The sequence below is a fragment of the Cherax quadricarinatus genome, chromosome 18 (assembly GCF_038502225.1).
Source record: "Cherax quadricarinatus isolate ZL_2023a chromosome 18, ASM3850222v1, whole genome shotgun sequence".
NCBI lineage: Eukaryota > Metazoa > Arthropoda > Malacostraca > Decapoda > Parastacidae > Cherax > Cherax quadricarinatus.
Genome location: NC_091309.1, coordinates 2,962,330 through 2,977,254, shown reverse-complemented (window position 1 = coordinate 2,977,254; position 14,925 = coordinate 2,962,330). Strand labels below are relative to the sequence as shown.

At 39.7% G+C, this 14,925-nt stretch overlaps 1 protein-coding gene across 6 annotated transcripts in view; it reads left to right on the top strand.

Annotated features, from left to right (window-relative positions):
- shep (alan shepard) overlaps positions 1-14,925 on the top strand; it is a 442,703-nt gene that overhangs the window by 24,748 nt on the left and 403,030 nt on the right. For 5 of the 6 annotated variants that reach the window (XM_070086066.1, XM_070086068.1, XM_070086069.1 and 2 more), the window contains exon 2: positions 5,256-5,425. The exons of the other annotated variant lie outside the window; for it this stretch is intronic. In XM_070086066.1, coding sequence (XP_069942167.1) covers positions 5,297-5,425 — 129 coding nt within the window. In that variant the 5' untranslated portion in view covers positions 5,256-5,296. The remainder of the gene's footprint in view (positions 1-5,255; positions 5,426-14,925) is intronic. 6 annotated transcript variants of the gene reach the window in all.

Below are 14,925 nucleotides of genomic sequence, written 5' to 3'. Positions count from 1 at the left end.
GTGGTGGTGATGTGTTGTGGGTGGTGGTGATGTGTTGTGGGTGGGTGGTGATGATGTGTGAGTGGGTGGATATATTGTGGGTGGGTGTGGGTAAAAATAAACAAACAAATATTTATATAAAGTGGGGTACTGCACAGTATATAATTATGGTAATTGACATGTTTAAACTACTTTATAGAAAGCTCCTTGTTATGCAAAACATTTCAGGCAGCTTAAAACTTATAATTACTAGACAGTTGGACACACATAGCACATGAGAATAAGAATACTTAGTTTATACTTTATTAACTGATGGGTGTGGGTGGGTGGCTGGGTGTGAGTGGGAGGTTGGGTGTTTGAGGATGTGTGTGTGGTTTCTTTTTTCACTGTCTCCAGCAGTAGACACGGGCTTGTATAACTTTTGTACACAGATTACGACTTGTTGAAGCATCCCTTATACGTACATAGCTTTCCTAATATGAATCATAGTCCTGGCTTTGTCTCTGTAGATGCCTTCCTTTCTCATTACATTGTCAAATATTCCAAACTTCAGAACACTTACGACTTGACCTGATCTTTTCTTCTCCTCCTCTCCCTACCTCTTCTCCTTTCCTATTTTTCTTTGTCTTCCTTTCTTCTGCCTAGGTGTGTTCTGTCCTTCAGTTTCCCCCCTCTGTATTTTTAGTCCCACCCGCCCTCCTCCAGGTTGTGGGCCATTAGCTTTCTTGCAGTGCTGCTTTTTCTTGTCCTTGGACTTAGTCCACTACTACCACTACTGCTACTACATTACTACTACTACTACTACTACTCCATTACTACTATTACTCCATTACTACTATTACTCCATTACTTCTACATTACTACTAGTACTACTCCATTACTACTACCACTACTACTACTCCATTACTACTACTAATACTACTACTCCATTACTACTACCACTACTACTGCCTCACTTCACTTTCCCTTCTGTCTACCACGACTCTCCCTACTTACTACTACCACTACTACTACTACTGCTACTTCTACTACCAGCATTACCTCTACCACTACTTTTCCACTTCCTTCTTTCTTCCTCTGTCCCATCCCTGTCCCCCCTCTCCTATATATACTGGCTCCCATTCCTTCATGTGTTAGTGTGACTTGTAAATGGTCCAAGTCAGACCGAAACACCATCATAAGTTTCTCTCTCCTATGTGCTGGTTATCTGTATATTGTTCGAGTCATGGTATTGTGCTTTTTTGTCATTAATGTTTAACTCGCTCACTTCACATTCTTGTGTTACATCCAGTCAGGGTTTATGTGACATCACTACAGTATTGGTTGCCAAAGTTAATAGGCAGTGACGAAATATCCTGGAAAATCGTATGTAACATTACACATAGTCATCCCACTAGAAATGGATACTGTTCCATTGAACCTTTACAAAAATTCTAAACAAAAAATGTGAAATAACTTATCAAATCGAAAAATTGCAACACACTGAGTTCAAATTAAAGCTTAAATTGTTACTAATGTGTCCTATAACATTACTGAACGATCTCTAACTGTAAACTAATTAATGTTTTATTGTACTTTTATAAACTACAACTGCATAAACCATTTCCAACTTGTCACTTGCAGTTTTAATTCATAGTGAAAAACCTAAGCTGTCTTAGCTGTTATTTTGAATTTCCTGTCAATATTTTGTACCAGACCTACAAGTATAAAGTACAGTATAACTCAACATATACTGTATCTAATGTAGTCTTTTAGTGTTAAGTAGTCTTAGTCTAGATTCATTTGAAATGCTATGCATACTATGTGCTTTCAATTTATTGTAATATTTATGCATTATGAATTGAAATAGATAAATTATATGATTAGTATTAATATTAGGAAAGGGGGAAGAGAGGAGATAGGAGGAAGGGAAGGGGGGAAGAGAGGAGAAAGGGAGAGGGAAGGGGGGAAGAGAGGAGAAAGGGGAAGGGAAGGGGGGAAGAGAGGGGAAAGGGGGAGGGAATGGGGGAAGAGAGGAGAAAGGAGGGGGAAAAGGGGGAAGAGAGGAGATAGGAGGAAGGGAAGGGGGGATGAGAGGAGATAGGAGGAAGGGAAGGGGAGATGAGAGGAGAAAGGGGGAGAAGGAGGGGGAAGAGGAGAAAGGGGAAGGGAAGGGGGGAAGAGAGGAGAAAGGGGAGGGAAGGGGGAAGAGAGGAGAAAGGGGGGAGGGAAGGGAGGAAGAGAGGAGAAAGGAGGGAGGGAAGAGGGGAAGAGAGGAGAAAGGGGGAAGGGAGGGGAAGAGAGGAGAAAGGGGGGAGGGAAGGGAGGAAGAGAGGAGAAAGGAGGGAGGGAAGGGGGAAGAGAGGAGAAAGGGGGAGGGAAGGGGGAAAGAGAGGAGAAAGGAGAGGGAGAGGGAGAAACTGAGAGATTGACTCACTGTTAGAAATGGTTGGTAAAGAAATCAACTCAAAAGATGCTGCAATAGAATACAGTGGTACCTCGGTATACGTTCGCTTTAGAATAAATCCAACTTGGTATACGTCCAGTTTGGAAGCGAAAATTTTTGCTTGGTATACGACCTTTGTTTGGAATACAACTTGCGTGCTAGAACTTGTATGGGTCAAAATGAGTCGCGGAACTGTGCTCTACCATTGTTTACCTCTCTCTCTCTCTCTCTCTCTCTCTCTCTCTCTCTCTCTCTCTCTCTCTCTCTCTCTCTCTCTCGAGACAAAGCCATGACTGCCCTCTAGCGTCAGTATACCCATTGCTACCATTCAGTGAACAATATTATTTCATTCTTCTTCCTTCTCAGCACTATCCTAGTAGACACTCAACTCTTTTCAGCAAAGTAAAGTCAGGTTAAATTTGCATTTATTTCATCTAATTCTTTTGTATTTATCTATGTATTTTAGTATTGAGCAGTGTTTAAATTATTTTATACAACCCCATCAATGTATAATTTTTTTTTTCATGGGAACGGATTAATCATTTTCCCTATACTATTTCGTATGGGAAAATTTGTTTGGTATATGTCCTGTTTGGTACAAGTCCAAGGTCCTGGAATGGATTAAGGATGTATACTGAGGTACTACTGTATGTTCATGACGAAACATTTAAATTGAATCTCAACACCCTGCTACCTGGGCAGTGCACATTTTTTTTTTTTTTTATGTTGTCACCAGCGCTTAACTGTGTCTTGTCAAGAAATTATCTGTAAAGATCAGTATTCATTCTAGTTTCACTGTACAAACAGTGTTTTAATAAACATGTTCAGCAAAAGTGCATGCTGTAAATGAGTTAACTGTATTGATGTTGAAAAATTTATGCCACTTAACCCTTTCAGGGTCCGTCCCGTAGATCTACGGCTTTACGTTCAGTGTCCAAACCGTAGATCTACGTCATGAGCTCAGCTCACTCTGATAAACTGTGAGTGGTAAATTTGGGCCTAGATATGAGAGAATACATCTATGTGGTATGTGTGCACCACATAAAACAAATCCTGCAGCACACTGTGTATAATGAGAGGAAAAAACTGAGACCGTGATTTTCGATTAAAACAGCAACTTTGCAGTGTTTTTTCGTATGTTTTTTATAGTTGTACTTGTGATTTCTTGGTCTTATTTGATAGAATGGAAGACATATTACAGAAATAGAGATAATTTTGATTGGTTTTAGCACTGGAAATGGCTTGAAACTGAGCTCAAAGTAGCGGAAATGTTAAATTTTTGCCGATATTCAAGAGTAAACAAACGACCTCACACGTCTAATACACGTCAGCTGGTGGGTCTAATATACATTCATAAATGTGGTGATGATATTTATACAATTATTACAATATTGCATAACAGTAAATCTTCTATTTTTTGGTGTGAATAAAAATTCATTGTGAATAAAAAATCAAAATGGAATTTATTTGTAAAGCCTCAAAACGTAACTAATGAACAGAGGAAATGTTAGTTTAGTGCAAGGAATGCCTACATTGTTCATTCTGGACCCTATTTTGAAATTGGAATATTTTTAACTTTGTGTTAAATTGGCCAAATTACCAATTTCCGGTCACTTTATTTTGTAGTTGAAACAGTTGACTTGGCGATTTCTTGTGCTCAATCGATAGAATAGAAGTAATCCTAGTGAAATAGCTAAGAATTTGGTCGACTGGAATAATGTAATTGGCCTAAAATGGGAGTCAAAGTCGGCAAAATCGCCGATTCGTAAATATCGCTGACACATCAAAATTCACGAGAGCATAATTTCGTCAATTTCCCATCAAATTTCGTACTTTTTGTTTTATTACATTCACAAAAAGATTCTCTACCATTTCATAAGAAAAAAATAACAATTTTTTTTTTTGAAAATTCTTGGACACTGGGGCACCACTTCAGATTTTGGCCTTGGACCCTGAAAGGGTTAAGATGTTCAGGAATATGATGATAAAATCATAATGAGAATACATGCAGTAGAATATATGTTGTACAATGTTGTACTACAGTGTTCTTGGTTGTATGCATGTCTTCATACATAGAATGTTAGAAAGCGTTTCCTTGTAATCTTCTGTATTTTATTGCTAATATTGGGATTGATGGAGTGCTCACTGTACTAGCCTAGCAAACCAGTAGATAAAAATTATTCTCACTAAGGAGACAGGATTTGTATCAAACTCAGTTGAAGTTGGTTTCTATAGTACTGTAAACCCTTACCAGCTTATCACAAGCAAGCCCCTGGTGTCCTGTGGCTTGGTTAGCAGTGTTCTTACCTCATACACTCTCCGTGGTTTGATCCCCGACATGGGAGGAAATTTTGGGCATGTTTCCTAACACCTGCTGTCCCTGTTCACCTACCACTAGGTAGGTACCTGGGTGTTGGTTGACTGGTGTGAGTCGCATTGTGGGGGACAAGATTGAAGGACCCCAGTGGAAATAAGACAGACAGTCCTCGATGACACATTACTTTCTTCACTACTTTCTTGGGCTATCCTGAGCGGCTAACCCTCCAGGTTAAAAATTTGAACAAATTTGACTGATGTACTGTCCTGTCTTGCTCTGTCTGTGGTTATGATGTGTCCTCTTACTGAGTGGATTTGTACCTCTTGGAGTAGTTCTGGCCTTTGCTTTCAGGAGAGGAGCATGATCTTCCTGGAGACCTGTTTTAAAAAATTATTTTATAGTGACTATTCAGGAAGCCAGTTCCTCTGTGATTACTGTACATGTTATTGTTTTTGTATTAACATTAACATATTAAACTGTAATTATCACCAATGTGTGTGTTTAACAAAATAAGCAGAAGTGTGTTGTGTGCAGGTAATGTGAGTGTTGTGGAGGTGAGGGAGGCGAGTGTCACCATGAATGGTGTGGCGGGAAGTCATCACGACTCAGCCCCGCAACGTAGCAACGAACCATCAGCCAGACCTCACCAGCGACCCAAGATGAATGGTGATGCTTCCCACACACCTAGGGATAAGAAGGTTAAGGTATGTATGCTGCCCGCAAAGACAATCTGATTTCGTAATGCGGTAGCGGAACCTCCTAGCGATAAGAAGGTTAAGGTACGTGTGCTGCCCGCAAAAACGATCTGCGTTTATAATGCAGTAGCGGAAACTAAGACTTTGTCGTTATTCATCAAAGTAAGGTTGAAAACTACTTATGTCTGAATGCACACCCTAGCGTTATACTGATAAAGAAAACCTTCCCTTCTTTTTCTCTTCTTCCAACATGGAGGAGGCCTTGGTCTGTTATTAAACCCAGGCAATTGGGATTGAGCTACAAATTACCCTAAATATAGATTACGGTCATGTGCCGTATAACAACATTATGGTCAGTGATGGACCTCGTATATGATGATAAGATTATAATGGAGCTGAAAAATTCCTATTGCCTAGTGAAGTCATAGGCCCGAAGATCTGGAACTCACTACCGAAACTGGTAAAGGATCCCCTGACTACTTATAAATTTAGGACTTTGCTAAAAAATCATCTTATCTCACAGTACTAATCAGATCAACCAAAACAACTTCTAATTAGTTATATTATGTGACCTCTAGACTTTTAAACCTCTGCCAATCCATGAAATATTACTGCCTGAACCATTAATTGTAATATTGTTTTTATTATGTGCAACTTCAAGATTATTATTCTTATAAATCTCCACCTTGACTACCTTGCATTAGTATTAAGATTGTAATAAAGTTAACCACTATTATCTTATCTAGTTTTAAGTAGTTTCTATGTACTAGGATTAGTCTGCCCAAAATGCCCTGGCATGATAGTGGCTTTCTTTGTACTTCGCAAACCAAAATTGTAATTACACGCTAATCTTTACAAAGAAATGAATCTTTATCTTTATCCTTAACTCTATAGCTGTCGTAGCGTAATGCATTACTCACATGCTTGTGGTGATGTTGGTGTAAACAGACCTACTGTGCTGCTAGTCATATAAAAGTATAGCACATACAGTTATGTACAGTACATAATATTTGATAATGATAAACAACTATGTTACTGGTTTATGTATTTACTATACACTGCACTGTACTTTTTGTCACTATTCTAGAGTGTACTCTGTCCATTCATAAAAAAAGGCTTACTGTACAATAGTATGCTGTGTTACATTGGCAGCAGTCTCATACATCTTGTGTTTACCACATCTCTTGATAGCATCATTTTCCCTTGTGCTAGATTTAATCTCATATTGTTTTGTTCATCATGGCGCATAAGCTTACAAAATCCACTGCTAATGTTGCCCATAAGAGGCTATGTCGAGCAGTAGGCTATTCCACGTAGTCTAGGTGTGTAGTAGGCTGTACCATCTAGGTTTATGTAAGTACACTCTGTGATGTTCGTTAAGCACAAATCGCAGAATGGGTGGGACTTGAACCCATGGTGAACAAGTCCTATACCTTGCAGGCCAGTGTGTTAACCACTAGTCCATGCCAGTGATTAACACTGTTAAACACTGGTTGCTTGCCATAGGTTCAAGTCCTTCCTGTTCTGTAACTTGTATCTTCATGAGTCTAACAGTTCAGTATTTAGTAGAATAAATACAGGAATCTGTTGTTGTTGATATTTGGAATGAGAGTGGATTCAATATGGCAAGCCTTTCATAAACATTTGACACAAGAAAGGAGAAATGGTTCGTACCAAGCTCAAAGGGATTATGCCCTAACCTTTGGAGGCATGATAGTGTTTTCAACTAATCTGTCATGAGTCGAATAGGCTTTTTCATAACACTCTTCCTGATATATGTGGAGATACTCTATGCACCTGTAGTCCCAGCTGCAACATGTTTTGTTCATCAGATGCTATCTTTCTCTTCCTAGAAATGAAGATTATTGAAAGCATAACTGCTTATCTCTTGGGATAAGTAGACATGAGGTACTTGTTTAATTTATGTTACTCACATTACCTAACAAGCTAATCTCAGTAGTGTCATGATTCATGTGTTACCAGTTTTGAAAACAACCACATGATGAATTACATTGGGCTGCTTTAAGACTGGTGCCTCTGCATATCTTAACTTCAAATAGGTCATTTTCCAAGTTTATTATGTTCAGTACAGTTATATTCAATACCAAATCATCATTATTTGTGAATATAAGGTCAAGGGTATGTTCCAGTCTGGTCAGTTCTGTTATTTACTTGTTGAAGGCAAATTTGTCTGTTTTAATATACTACTGCAGTTTGTTTTTATTTGGCTGTTCTTTTAAACTCCTTCTTGAAGTTTGTTCTGCTATGGCACTGTTTGCTACATTCTTTCATTTTAGGTGTCTATTAAAATCACCAAGTGAGATGACAAGTGGGGTCAGTGAGCTTAAAATGTAAGGTTTATGAGGCAGTGTTTGACTTGTACTACTGTGTTTTACCATCATAGGTCAGTCTTTTTTTTTACTTTAAAAATGTGCCCTCATTATCGATCTAAAAAAAAAAAGCCTTCAGTACAGTAGACCACAACATTCTACTGCTCAAATTAGAACATTATGGAATAATGTTCTAATTTGAGCAGTAGAATGTTGTGGTTTTCTCATACATGAAATCTTATCTGAATGACAGACACAAAATGTGACTATTAATAACTGTTCTTCAGCAACCTGATTGACCAACACACAGGTTCCACAAGGTCATGTCCTGGACTCTCTGCTATCCCTTATATACATCAGTGACCTGCCTAATGCTTCACAGAAACTTAAAGTAATTCTGTTTGCAGATGACAGTTTTTGTCCTTTCAAATGCTGATTTGGCTGTACGTACTCAACAAAATAATAAATACTGAATTTACTAAAATATCTACTTGAATCCCACCCAACAAACTCACACAGTGGACCCCCGCATAACGATCACCTCCCAATGCGACCAATTATGTAAGTGTAATTATGTAAGTGCGTTTGTACGTGTATGTTTGGGGGTCTGAAATGGACTAATCTACTTCTCAATATTCATTATGGGAACAAATTCGGTCAGTACTGGCACCTGAACATACTTCTGGAATGAAAAAATATTGTTAACCGGGGGTCCACTGTATTTGGGAACAAAGCAAAAAATGTTCCTTTGAACATAAAGATAAATAATATACCAATAGGCAGGACAAGGGTAAATTTTGGGGAATTAATCTTGACAGCAAAGAAAAATTCAACACACACATCCAGAACATTTAAAAAAAAAAAAAAAGTAGTCATTCTCTCAGAAATATTCTATTACGTTCCACAAATATCCCTGCTTACTTTGTACTACTCTCTAATTTATCCATACCTCACCCAAGGTATCTGTGCATGGTGATCAACAACTAATCACCTTAAACCTGTTGTTACTCAGCAAAAATTAGCTCTTGGAATAATTACTCACTCAGACTCTAGCCAACACACCCGCCCTTATTGAAAAATTTAAATTTTCTTAACATACAAAATATTTACACTTTCTTTTCTACTGTGCTTGCTGTGTTTACAGGACTGTATGGGCCTTATGAGTTTAGTGCTTAGTTGTGATTATAATAATAACCTCAATACAAAAATCTACTAGCATAACCTTAATTTTTAAAGCGGTGAACCGGTAAGCCATTGGAAGGTCTTGGTCAGATGTCTAAAAGCTTCAGCAACAGGCCATCATTTGACTAAGATGTATGTCAGGAAATGCTTGTCCTGTTTCTTGATGAATCTTACCTAACCTAACTCAGTACAAACATCAACTTAATCTGGGTTCAGTAACCCAGAGCTTAAATTTTATCTGGAGATCTGCAACAGAACACATGGACACAATGCAGGGAACGAGTAGCTTTTTGACTTTCCGCATGTGTGACTCAACCTGTTCAAAAATTCCACATAAATAAAAAGTTCATTAATTTGAAACACTCTGCCTGAAAATGCCAAAAGTTGCCCATCTGCCAACAAATTTACTAATATTGTTAAAAAGTGCCGATTAAATCTCACATAAAGGTTATATTTATTAACTGCCTGTAAATTCTCATGGCTTGATTTTGCCTCAGTTCAACCACTTCATAAAATGAAGGTCATTGAACTAATGTAATTTATTTGTAATTGACCAATTCATCATTTGCAACCTGTCTCATTATACTTGTGATTGTAATGAGTTACTCAAACTGTACTGATATGTATTGACTTATATACTACGTACTAGGTCTAGATTTAAGTAGTACATAACCCTTATGATTCATTTGCCCAAAATGGATGTCATAATTAGTGGTTTTCTTCTGATCCTTCATTTGTCTCAAATTATATCTCTATTAAAATAAGATCAAAATAAAAACTACAATTAATTGGAATGTATATTGAATGTAACTTCTTAAGATAAAGATAAAGATGTTTATTTTGACAAATTACATGGTTGTACAGAGGAATATAATAGTTGGGTGTACATGCCAAAAGCCCCTTCGTATGCAGAGCATTTCGGGCAAACTTAGAGATTAATTTAGACACACGTGCAACATCTGGGTATCTTTATTGTAGACTTTTTGCCAGCCAGTGGATTTATCAATACAAATTCTAGGACATGATTAGAAGACAGTAGAACTATATACAAAAGATGAGGTAATCAGTCCCTCAGCCTTGAAGTTGGTGTTAGGAGCACCGTGGTCGTGAATATTCTGGACCACAGGCAAGAAGGCTGCTGCTTTTATACTGGTGGAAGATGGAGGGCATAGTCACTGGTGGGCGGGAATCCCCAGTGGAAGTAGGTCATACCCGAGGCACAGGTTAGTGGTGGTAGTAGTAGTAGTAATCGTCGCAGTAGTAGTAGCAGCTGTGAAGAGGTAATGTGGATGTCCTCTGAACCAAGATTCCATGATGTTGCAGTGTCTGACAAGTTGTACATGAACGGTATACAATACGGACAAGTTGAAAAATTTAGACACATGTGCAACATCTGGGTATCTTTATTGTAGACATTTTGCTAACCAGTGGATTTATCAATACAAATTCTAGGACATAATTAGAAGACGGTAGAGCTATATATACACTGGATGGTGAAACGTCTACAATAAAGATACCCAGATGTTGCACGTGTCTAAATTTTTCAACTTGTCAGTATTGTATATCGTTCATGTACAAAACTTAGAGATTAACTTAAGATTAGTAAGGCAATAATACATAGTTCATATGGTTATTAGATGAGTTACAGTGAGCACAGTAGAACTGTATATTCTATCAGGTAATGCTACTTATTACACTATTGAATTACTTAATAAAGATTACAGTATTACAGTGTAACAATTTAAAACAATTTACAATATGATGTATTACAGTTTAGTACTATTTAAAACAATGAAATTTGGTATTACAATGGAACAGTTTACATTATGATGTACTGTATTACAATCTACTACTATTTAAAACAGTGGAAAAATAGACATCGTAATTTGGAAGTAGTAAGTAGTTGAGTATTGATCAGCACAGTATGAGTAACTTTTGAGAAACTGGTAGCGATTTCGTACGGTTTGTTTGGTTAATTTTAGGTGATGAGGTGATTTCTTATTAGGGCCTTAAACTGATTTGCAGACAGGGGTCCTTTAGTGTGTTCTGGCAATGAATTCCAGATCTTCGGACCTTTTACGTGCACAGCATTTTTGCATAGGGAGAGACGAACATGAGGAATATCGAAGAATGATCTATGTCTCGTATTATGGTTGTGTGTTCTGTTATGGTTATCAAGGAGGAGCTTGAGAGGAGGGTTTACATTAGAGTGTAGTGTTCTGTGTATGTCTTAGGCACAATAGTAAGTGTGGATGTTTTGTATATTTAGCAAGTTAAGACTCCTGAAAAGAGGTGGAGTGTGTTGTCTAATGCAGGAGTTAGTAATCAATTGCACTGCAGCATTTTGACTCATAATAAATAAACTTTATTTTTTTAATTTGAATCTTTTGAGCATGTTAAAGAAAAATATAGAAATATTAACAAAATTAAAAACTGCAAGTTTCAACATACTTACTGCTGTAGCTACACATCAAGCATAGCTCTTCCTCTGTAACTTCAGTGTCACATTGTTGTCTTGAAGAGTTGTAACTGGCCAAGGGCTCTGTAAACCCAACTGCTGAATCAAGAACTAGGGCGACAGCCCTAGAGAACCTTCACGGCGCGCATAACGGAGATAAAACACCTCAATTACTGGGAGCGCTTGAGGTTCCTAAACCTGTATTCCCTGGAACGCAGGAGGGAGAGATACATGATTATATACACCTGGAAAATCCTAGAGGGACTAGTACCGAACTTGCACACGAAAATCACTCGCTACGAAAGCAGGGGTGTCACTAGCACGTTAAAAGACCATACAATAAGTGTCAGGGGCCCGAGACTGTTCAACTGCCTCCCAGCATACATAAGGGGGATTACCAACAGACCCCTGGCAGTCTTCAAGCTGGCACTGGACAAGCACCTAAAGTCGGTTCCTGACCAGCCGGGCTGTGGCTCGTACGTTGGTTTGCGTGCAGCCAGCAGCAACAGCCTGGTTGATCAGGCTCTGTTCCACCAGGAGGCCTGGTCACAGACCGGGCCACGGGGGCGTTGACCCCCGGAACTCTCTCCAGGTAAACTCCAGGTAAACAGCTGTTAAAGATGCACAGTATATATATATGTGAGAGCTTGGCAACATGGCCAGTGACTGAAGAAGGCTCGTGTGAGGGACAAGATGTTGTGGCAATCAGGCAGATTAAAGGCTTCTTTGTCCAGGAGAGGGAATGATAGGTAGCACATGCTATAATGAGTCAAGATCTATGGAGATTGGTACAGAGTGAATCGGGTAACACAAGCAGGAAGTGTTCCACTGTCTGGCTGCTAGGGACACCACTGACAGGACAGCCTGACCTAAGCAGGAAATGTTTCAGTGTGTTTGGCTAACAGGGACACCAAACACAGGAAGGTCTATTAACCAGTTGGACATGGTGAAGATGTGTTGCCAGTCAGGAATGGCTTTGGCAGTTTACCTAATAAACTGTCCTGTGATTAAAATTCTTAATGTATGTTTTTGTATTGTATATTATTTTAGTGTTGCTAGTTGGCTGTTGTAGTGATGGTGAGGGTAGCGGAGGTGGTGCTGTTGCTGCCACAGGTGCTGCTACTGCTGTTATTGCAGCATTTCATTAATAAGGAAAAATGAAACATAACCACGTTTAGACCAAACTGTAAAAGCCTAACCAACCCAATATCTAAGCTCACATCTGGTGTGCTCACCTAATTGTGGTTGCAAGGGTCGAGACTCAGCTCCTGACCCCGCCTCTTCACTGACTGCTACTGGGTCCTCCCTTTCCCTGCTCCATGAGCTTTTATCATACCTCGTCTTTAAACTGTGTATAGTTCCTGCCTCCACTACATCGCTTGCCAGACTATTCCACTCCCTAACAACTCTGTGCCTGAAGAAATACTGTACTCCCTAACATCCCTTTGATTCATCTGAGTCTTCAGCTTCCAATTGTGACCCCATGTTTCTGTGTCCCATCTCTGGAACATCCTGTCTCTGTCCACTTTGTGTATTCCACACAGTATTTTGTATGTCGTTACCATGTCTCTCCTGACCCTCCTGTCCTCCAGTGTCGTCAGACCGATTTCCCTTAACCTTTCTTCATAGGACATTTCCCTTAGCTCTGGAACCAGCCTTGTTGCAAACCTTTGCACTTTCTCTAATTTCTTGACGTGTTTGACCAGGTGTGGGTTCCAAACTGGTGCTGCATACTCCAGTATGGGCCTGACGTACACAGTGTATAAAGTCTTGAATGATTCCTTACTGAGGTACCGGAATGCTTTTCTCATGTTTGTCAGGCACCCATATGCTGCAGCAGTTATCTGGTTAATGTGTGCTTCTGGTGATGTGTGTGTGCGAGTGTGTACTCGCCTATTTGTGGTTGCAAGGGTCGATTCATAGCTCCTGGCCCTGCCTCTTCACTGATTGCTACTGGGTCCTTTCTCTCCCTGCTCCCTGAGCTTTATCAAACCTTGTCTTAAAACTGTGTATGGTTTCCGCCTCCACTACGTCACTTCCTAGGCTATTCCACTGCCTGACAACTCTGTACTCACCTATTTGTGGTTGCAGGGGTCGAGTCTTAGCATAGTTGCTGATCACCTTATATGTGTTGTATAGCGTATTATTGTAAGATAAGATAAGATAAGATAAGATTTCGTTCGGATTTTTAACCCCGGGGGGTTAGCCACCCAGGATAACCCAAGAAAGTCAGTGCGTCATCGAGGACTGTCTAACTTATTTCCATTGGGGTCCTTAATCTTGTCCCCCAGGATGCGACCCACACCAGTCGACTAACACCCAGGTACCTATTTGCTGCTAGGTGAACAGGACAATAGGTGTAAGGAAACGTGTCGAAATGTTTCCACCCGCCGGGAATCGAACCTGGGCCCTCCGTGTGTGAAGCAGGAGCTTTAGCCACCAGGCCACCGGGCCATCCATGTGTTTATATAGAAGATCCCTTAGGCCTGTGACTGTATGACGTCACGGGGTACAGCTTGAGGCAGTGAGACGAGCTGCCTTGCTCTCAGTCGGCGTATAGACATCCAAGCAGTGACACGGCAGGCTGGGCTCATCCTTTCCTTACCACAGTTTGACAATATGTATATCGTTACCATCCAACAAGTGTGTCTACCTTCAACCCTCGTTATCTCCTTGAGAACCCCAACGACAACAACTCGTGTGTGTCAGACTATTCCACTTCCTAACAACTCGTGTGTGTGTGTGTGTGTGTATACACATATATGTATACATACATACGTACTGTAGTACAATACTTAGGAATTGACCCATATGCTATATATTCCAAGTTACACTACTTAAACTTTTCACTATTGGATGTTCTTAAGTGCGACGTATTCTCCCCCCCCCCTTTTTTTTTGTCAAGAGCAATGAAAGATCACTTACCTTTACCTTTGATATACCTTTGAAGAGTTTTGAGAGTTTAGCTACTCCCGGAGCCCGGCCATGGGCCAGGCTCGTCTAGTGCTTGCCTAGTCAACCAGTATGTTGTTATGGCAGTGTGCAGATTTGGGACCAGGCCCTTGAGTACTTTCCAGGTATATATTATCATGTATCTCTTTCTCCTCCGCTCCAGTGAGTACATGTTCAAGATTTGAAGGCATTCCCAGTAATTTAGGTGCTTTACTGGCTCAGTGTGAGCCATAAACAATCTCTGTTTGTTTCAGCTCTGATATTTCTCCTGCTTTGAACAGGGCCGTCATCAGTGAGCAATATTCTAAGTGAGGGAGCACTAGTGATTTGAAGAGTGTCACCATCTGCGTTATTTCCCTTGTTTTGAAAGTTCTCAATACCCACCCCGTCATCTTCCTGGCTGTCATGATCTTTGTCTTGTTATGGTCTTTAAAAGAAAGGTCAGCTGACATAATTATTCCCAGGTCTTTTACATATTCCTTTCGTTCTGTTTGGTGATCCTCTTGAGTTTTGTATATAGTGTTTCTTTTGAGTTCTTCATTCTTTCCATACCTAAGCAGCTGGAACTAATCACTATTGAATGTCAA